Below are 8,696 nucleotides of genomic sequence, written 5' to 3' on the forward strand. Positions count from 1 at the left end.
TCCTATAAAACAATAAAATAAAAAAAATAAATAAATAAAAATAAATAAAAAACAATAAAAACGCTCTAAAATCAGTTGGAATAATATCTCTTTACATTAACTTATATTGAAAGGTAAGAGTTTTTTGCCCTATCCTGTAAAATTACTATTTTGGAGATGCTTGTTTTTATTTGGACAGTGATGCTATGTTTGCTTTTTTAATTATGTATCTTCAAATTTTACATTTTACCATAAATGGTGCAGCAGTTTCATTTAATCTTTGAGAATTTTGAAAAAATAACCCTTAAATATACAGACTGCCTACAATTTGATCTAACATTCTGCTCTTTCACACACACACACACACACACACACACACACACACACACACACACACACACACACACACACAGATAAACACAAACACTCTTTACAAACACTCTTATCAAGTTTTTTGTTTTTCAGTTTAATACAGGTCAGATAGAATGAACTAATCACTGCTTTCTTTTTGTTTTTATTGGCATTGTGCAATACTGTCCCAGTCTTTGGAACTGGGTTTTTCTTGGCAGTACTCTTGAACTCCTTTTACTCAGACTCCTCTGATTTCTCAGGGTCTGGAGCTCCAGCAGCGTCTAATCAGCCACAGATGCCCCCGGGTTCAACCCCTCCGCCCCATCAGCCGGTGGTGGGCCTGGCTCAAACACAGACCAACAACAGCAATAACAAGACCGACCTGTTCCCTGTGGAGCTGCACAGGCTGGTGGGCACGTGGGTTCAAGAGGCACAGAGCCCCACACGTGCTCGCCCCCTCAGTCAGAGACCCCGACGGGCCACGAGAACCAGGACCAGGAGCACCGGAGGGGTGAGGAAAAGAAAAGCTGATAATAAAGTAATAAAGCAGTTAAAGAAAAAGCTCTGCTCATAAACACTGATTACCAATGAGGGATAAAAGTTAGTAGAAGCCAGTGAACGTGAAGCAAATTCCATCAGGAAGTTTGAACAACAAGCTGGTTTAGCTAACAGATACTACAGCTACAGAAGAGGACTATCACACTAAGCAAGACAAAAATCAACGAGTAAAGCCTGAATTAAAGAGTTAAAGCCAAAGCCGTAGGATCCAGTGAGCATCTGGCATCTGAACGAGAGAACTGGTAAAGAAAAATCGGCGTAAGCTCTGCTAGCGTCCATTCACTAGTACAGTATTTCTCTGAAGGACTTTCTTAATAGATACCAAGAATGTTTTGTGTTTTTTTTCCAAGTAATTGTCATTCATATATCTTCAACATCTCCTGCAACCGCCTTGCAATTTCCTGTTTTTTCCTGTTATTATGTCAAATAGGCACCATCTGTTCGTGTCCCTCTCAAAACGTCAAGACTTTGCTCAAAACGAAACCAAAAGAAAAGCAGCCGGACACGCAGCGCGCTCCAAACAGTATAACAGAGCCTTGTTCTTCTCTGTAGTCTGTAGTCTTACTCAGTCCTGCAGAACAGCGTCAACTACTGCTGTTGCTTTTAGCCACGTTTTAAAAAAACTACAAAACATTGCTAACGAGGACCGCAATATACATTAGATTAGAATTAGATTTCTAATATAAATATAAAAGCTGCAGGGCTTCATTGTGTTTTAATCCCAAATGATTTAAATGTGTGTAACAGCTGCTTTGCCGTGTTATTTGGATTTTATTATCAAATAAATCCAAGTACTAAAAGTCAGTACTCGCCCAAATCTTCCCTGTAAATACATCCTCAAAACTGGTCCTAACCCACTCAAACTGCCTCTAGATCTTCATTAAGGTTGCACAGTCCTGTCATTGTGGTTTAGGCCTTAATGTGAGCGATAAAAATCAGCAGAACTTCATTGCGTAGCTCGACGCAGAGGGCAGCTATTTTAGACCAGGGCATATGGATACTAGATCAGGGGTTCTCAACCCCCCCCCCTCCAGGCCCACCTGTGTATAACTAAAAATCATAGCAGCTGATGTTTAGTTAGCCCACTACTGCACTGTTTTTATTTGTATGTCTCTATTCATTTTTACATTAGTTGTACTGTGAAAATGTTTAATTCTTCATTATTAAATTAAGTTACTCGTTTTTCCACTTATGTTTTAACGACTGACTGTGACGTTACGAGCCCGAATTACGTCCTCACTCTGAGTACAGGCCTGCGGACCACTACCTTCATGGCCCACTGGTGTTCCGCAGCCCACAGGTGGAGAAACCCCGTGCTAGTTTACATCTGTGATTTCTATTCTATTTCTAAACTTATCTTCAGTTTTAATATTCAAGATTAACAGTTTTTATAAACGAAATCAACAGAAATCGCAGTCAGGATCCAACACCTGTTGAGAGACGTTTTGAGGATGTATTTATGTAAGAAGAAATGATTTGGGTGACTATTGGCTTCTAGTGTTTGTGAGCAATGTTAACCTTGTAGCTCCAGTTCAAAACTAAAGAAGCACCAGCTTGAACACTAAACATGAACTTTTGCCTTGGTTTTCTTTGTAGATGCCTCCAGCGATAACGGCAACGTCCAGGCTGCCTCTCTCGTGGCCCAGAATTGATTCCCACACCTCCTCCCTGACAGCTGACCACTTGTTGGGCTTTCAGGATGGATTCTTGATGCATGGCAGCCCTTTCGGAGAGGTCCTGCGGTCCCCCCTCTATATCGCCCGTTGGCCTGCACTGACTGCACCTCTTAGCCGAGACGTGCTTACATTTTCCACAGTGTCGCCTCCCTGGATGGCACCGTTGTCTCCTCCAGAACCCCCCAGCTCTCAGAATAGGACTTTGTAGCACCTAAATTGATGGCTTCCATACACTGTCTAATTGGTTGGATTTCTCTTCAGTATCTTTAAACTGTTGTTTATCCTGCAGGGGTTCCCAATCGTGGGAGCTCTCCCTTCTTCTAGCACACCTAATTAACCTCAAAACTAATTAACCCTTAGAAGTCAGAGTTATGGGGTCCCCATGGACTGGGATTGGGGGCCAACCAGCTAGCGTCACAAGCTATTAGGACATACTACTATATCTGTATCTCATGTAGGCATGTATTGTATGGCTAATGTATATGTATCCAGACCAGCGGTGTAAATATCCGATCACCTGAGCATATGCTGGACCGTGTATGTACATTTAGCATATATATATTTTTAAAGGGCGCCCAGTCACCCATGAATATGTCCATAATCTATGTACAGTGTATTTTTTCATTAGTTTAGGCTGTGCATAGACAAACAACCTTAATATGAACTGTACCTACATGTTTCTGCTAGTTATAGAACTAAACCTTTACCGGTGGGCTCACATGCCTGTACATAGCCACTGTATATAAGTGTACATACACCAAGCACACGGCATACATGTAGCTTAATCCCTTCATTCAAAAACAGACCCAGTGTGGATGTAAATAGCGTTTGAATAAGTCAGTTCTGTATGTAAATAAGACAAAGAGGGATTGTCTTGAAGTCACAGTCACGATCACATCACCGCTGTGTAGCGGTCACCAGTGCTTCACACCACGCTTTCTGGACTGTTGGCGCCTAAACCAGATCCGCTAGAAATGCCGCATCTTTACTCCACCCAAAGGAAATTTGAGATCACTGTTGATTTCAGGTGGAGAGCCTGCAAGAGTGCCTTGAACAGCAGTTTTGGACGCGCTGGGTGAATAGCAATACCCTTTCACCAGGAAAGCTGAGGCGGAGTTTTCTTCTCACAGGTGTTTCAGAGATTTGTACGTTACAGGAGTCTGTTGACGAGGGACTTTCTTGTAGTTTGCCTGGCCGTTTTCAGCAGTGAGGTGAGGAGGGTGAGATATTGTGGTGGGCCCATGATCATTTTGGACAACACTGCTGTTATTAAAGCTTATATTTGGCAAAATATTCAGTAGCCATAACATATAGTAACATGAAGAAATGAGAAAGATGACGGGTTTTAGAATTCCCCAGGTTCAGTGTACACCACCGTTCCAAAGTAAGGAATCGCTGTTTTATGGCAGGTACATTCATAAAATGGTTCTATTTTGCAGGGATGGATTACTGATTGGGCCATTGGGGCGAGTGCTCGGGGGCCTCTGACTACCAGGGGCCCAGGGGTGGGGTGGGGGGGTCACAATGGAGTGCAAGGTGTCCCAAATACTTGAGACAGTCCACTGCAGATGTAGATATTAGTTGAACGAATAGCCATTGAAGATGGTAAGAATGACTAAATAAATGTTCCAGGTAGTCGATTCAAATCTTAAATGCTATGGTGACAAAATGGGATCTTGCATATTAATAAGGGAAATGTTTTCATTCCTGGTTTGTTAATATTCTGAGATTATTTTATATCCAGACATTTTGTATTCATATAAAAGCATATTTCTTTAAACAAGCAAAATGATCTATCATTATAGTGACATCGTTTCACTTAAAGTAAGTAAATAATCTTAGAACGTTCTGAGAAATATCGACCCGATTTAAGATTTCTCTCGCCAAGACATCAATTTTACGGCTAATATGACGCCACAGCTTTTCATTTCAGGTAGGAAGCTGTGAAAAATGAAGAACTGTGTCCAGAAAGATGAGCACAGCCGTAGATGATTCCATATTGAGGGAGAAAACTGCAGAACATCAAGATTGAAGTCATAACAATAATCCAGCTTTTAGTATTTCAGTCTGGACTAAATGAAATAACAGTTGTTATTATTACGACAGGTGATTCCGTACTTTTGAATGTTAGTGCAAACACATGAACACTGTGAGATTGTTCTGCGGCTGTGGTTCCAAGTCCTGGTTCTGTTCGGCCCTTTGAACCTCTCGAAGGGGTCGGGAATGAGCGGATGAGTTGTTGGAGCAAGATGAACACTAGAAGGTAAAGTGCAGGGGCATTCACGCACCAGGACTGGGAAGCAGAGCTGATTTGAGGTGGTGAAAATGTGGGTAAATTTGAGTTCTGGGTTCAGGAGCGTGATCCTGAACCTTCTCTCGCTGTTTTCAGTTCCTCATAATGTAATCTTTGTGTGTAAAAGGCTGGGTGTGTGTGTGAGTGTGTGTGTTTTCTACATGCAGAAGGCTTTATAGAACTCTAAACTCTGTGTTTATGAAGAAGTTTGGTCTTTCACAGCCCCCCCTCCCCTTTTTATCCACTAAATATCACTTAGATCAGGGTTGTGTAGGACTATGCCTTTTTCCACAGACGATGACTCGGACATTGCTTATACGAATGTGCTGTTACTCAATCATGTGATTCTTCTTAGAGGTGAAATGTTGTAGAATTGTACAGTGTACAGCTGTAGGGCTATTTTACGCACCTCTTCCGAGGCAGTGGGGCGCTTTCACTGCGCTTTCCCGCTGTTGTGTCTTAGCTATGCACATGTTTACGGGAATTGTCCATTTCCTGCCCTTATGTTCTGATATGCTTGCACTAAAATCTCGCAATGCTTCTTCTGCCTGCTGCTTGCTCTCCCTGTATCCGCAGACCAGGGCCACGTCCGGACGCTGTATTTACACGAGCACAAACATTAAAGCTCTCCTACTTACTTGCAAGTTATGATTGTTTTCTGGGACTGTGTGTTTGTGAGTGAAGAAACTTCTTACCAAAGGATGTACATAGCAGCATCACCCGCATTGCGTCCAGCTGGGTGCTCTTTGTGTATCGACGGCTTGGAGCCCAAAAGGGGAATTCCACATTTCTTCTAAATTTCTCCATAATTCGACTGTTCAGATGTAAACAAAGTCACTCAGACTGGTTTGATGTGAAACGCTCTGTTCTAGAGAAACCGAGTTGGGGCGTTGGTCATCTTGGAGGTTTTTTCTATGACAAGCTGTCCTATTCCGGGCTCGAAACCTTGTGAATTTTGGTCAAAAATTGCCCAAAAAGGAATTCTGAAGGTCACAATCTTAGTGAATGCACTTTTGTTTGTTTTCATTCATTTATTTACTTTATCATTTAGGTGGGCAGGCCCAGGCTCACTGGGCCCACTCGTACTTCCCCCTCTAGTCACTAACCATCATGGGAGACAGATCTTAGAGGTTGAGGGTGGCTCGATGCCACCTTTTCATGTCTGATAACGATATTAATACCGCATCCTTGAGTCGGTATCAGGCGATACCGAGACCAGTCCGATACCGTCTTTTCCCTCTCTTACACAGCGAAGCTCGTAACAGTACATCTGTGTGGATGCGCTTTGCTTAATCTGGCCGTCTAAATAACATCCTGCTCAAACTATGACTCGAATGCTCTGCTCCTCTGAAGGAAGCAATACTTATCTCACCTCAGTTATTCTGAACTGCTGTTTCTTTTTATTTCAACTTTTTCACACACGAAGCTTTTAGTTTAGTTTTTTTTTGGTCAGCACCATTCGTTTAATATCTTAAAGTGCAACTTCTTTTGGTTTAGTTAAGCACTTACATGATCGTTTAGGCTAATATATCGTATCAGATTATACTTTTTTTTATTTTTACCACATCCGTTCCAGTGATTTGGGCCAGGATCGGGCCGATGCCAATAATAATAATAATAATTATATAGCAATTTATATAGCGCCTTTCACAAACCCAAGGACACTTTACATCATCATCTAAAAAATAAAAAATAAAATAAATAAGACTACAGAGAGGAAAAAAGGAGGGGTTTTAACAGGGATTTGAAGGAAGACAGAGAAGAGCAATTCCGAAGAGTGGAAGGTAGAGAATTCCAGAGTTTGGGAGCAGCAGCACTGCCACCCATAGTAGAAAGTCTAGTTGAGGGAACTGTGAGGAGTCCCACATTAGAAGATCGGAGAGCAGGAGAGGGGCCGTGTAGAGAAATGAGATCAGAAAGGAATGTTGGAGCCAGACCATGCAAAGCCTTGAAGGTAAGAAGAAGGTACCGATACTGAGTGTCGCACCAGCTCGCCCCTAATAGTGATTATTTGGTCCATCCATTTGTCTGTTCATAATTTCTCTCATTCTGATTCTGTAAGGTTTCCATCACTTTCATATTCTAACTCATTTTTAATGTCCTTGACTGATGTATGTATGTATATGCATGCAAATAAGTAGCACACCACTTACGGAAAACTGTTATATGGCATATTTTTTTGCCTATTTAAGTGCATATTTTTGATTTATTTGATGACTTTAACATATTTGGAAAACAAAAAACAATATGCACAATTTCTGAACCGCTTGTCCTTCTGGGTTTTGGATAAAACCATCCATCCATCCATCCATCGTCATCCGCTTATCCGGGTCCGGGTCGCAGGGGCAGCAGCCTAAGCAAAGAGGCCCAGGCCTCCCTCTCCTCCGCCACCTCCTCCAGCTCTTCCGGAGAGATACCGAGGCATTCCCAAGACAGTCGAAAGATACAATCCCTCCAACGTGTCCTGGGTCCTCCCTGGGTTCTCTTCCCCGTTGGACATGTCTGGAACACCTCAGGAGGCGTCCAGAGGCCATCCTTACCAGATGCCTGAACCACCTCAGCTGGCTTCTCTCAACGTGGAGGAGCAGCGGCTCTACTCCGAGCCTCTCCCAAATCCGGGGTTTTGGATAAAACAAAATATAAAATTTGTATATTTACATTTTAGTTAGTTTCACACACACTAGGGGGCAGTGAGCACACTTGCCCGGAGCAGTGGGCAGCCCTATCCACATTGGGGGTTAGGTGTCTTGCTCAAGGGCACTTCAGTCATGGACTGTCAGCACCGGGAATCGAACCAGCAACCTTCTGGTCACAGGGTTGGTTCCCTAACTTCCAGCCCTGCCAAATTGAGTGGATTTTGGCTGGATTTGGATTTCCAAGCTATTGATATACGCATACAATATTTTTTTTAAAATTGGAATTATTTATGCTTCCTTTTCCTAGATGTTTCTTGTTTGGCAGGGAAACTAAAAATTACGTTAAAAGCTTAACTAAAAAAGACGAAAATGACGCGATATCAACGTCGATTCAACGTTACTTTGCTATCTGAGTTTGTTCTTCTCAGCAGAGTTAAAACGCTAACAGTGCCGTTTAATGGCGACCTAAGCAGCAGTTGACGTAACGTTACCATATACTGTACTGTACAGTACCAGTGCTGATTAAACGCTGTATTATTTCATATTATGTATATTTCTATGTATATTCTATATTATTCTATGTATATTCTGTATTATGGGTATTATGTATATTTCGTTTATTCAAGCATTTTGGCGAGTTTTTACTATGTTTAGGGCGAAAATATAGAAGCAATCTGGCAACCCTGCATCAGTCCTGCAGCCTGCGCGCGCAGCCACTCTCATTTTGAAATTCAAACTTCAACGGAAATTTAACGGCTCCGGGCCGAAAGCCGCAGCTGAGGGAAGCGGGTTGTTCCCTTTGGCTGTAACTCTCACCCTTACTGTAATAACTAGACATTAATATCTTTATTATGGGTCGTTAGAAGTTTAACTAACATGGGCTGAAGTTACTTGCGCTTTTCGCGACCTGCCACGGTTACGGTCAAGTCAATGCCTGGTAAATTTAACGTTAAGCTGGCTAGGATGGCGAAGGCTCCAGACTCTGAGGTAAGTTAGCTCATCTAGTTTGTAAGGTTGTAACACACGGTAAGTTAAATGGTTATTTTTTTTTGTTAGTCTTAATTTTTATTCAGTTACTGAAGTGCATAAAAATGCAGTAACTTTGGCGCTAATTGAATGTATTTGCTGCCTGCTGCTCCACACATGACCGTGAACGTTAGCGATTAACGTTTCTTTAGTAGCTTATATCAGTCCGTTATTATG

At 42.1% G+C, this 8,696-nt stretch overlaps 1 protein-coding gene across 7 annotated transcripts in view; it reads left to right on the top strand.

Moving 5' to 3' along the window:
• The window catches only part of wnk2 (WNK lysine deficient protein kinase 2), a 72,551-nt gene extending 67,046 nt beyond the window's left edge, over positions 1-5,505 (top strand). For all 7 annotated transcript variants that reach the window (XM_037532481.1, XM_037532485.1, XM_037532484.1 and 4 more), the window contains 2 exons: positions 591-841; positions 2,485-5,505. In XM_037532481.1, coding sequence (XP_037388378.1) covers positions 591-841; positions 2,485-2,772 — 539 coding nt within the window. In that variant the 3' untranslated portion in view covers positions 2,773-5,505. The remainder of the gene's footprint in view (positions 1-590; positions 842-2,484) is intronic.
• The last annotated feature ends 3,191 nt before the right edge of the window (positions 5,506-8,696 follow it).

Source organism: Pygocentrus nattereri, chromosome 21, assembly GCF_015220715.1.
Source record: "Pygocentrus nattereri isolate fPygNat1 chromosome 21, fPygNat1.pri, whole genome shotgun sequence".
Classification (NCBI taxonomy): Eukaryota; Metazoa; Chordata; class Actinopteri; order Characiformes; family Serrasalmidae; genus Pygocentrus; species Pygocentrus nattereri.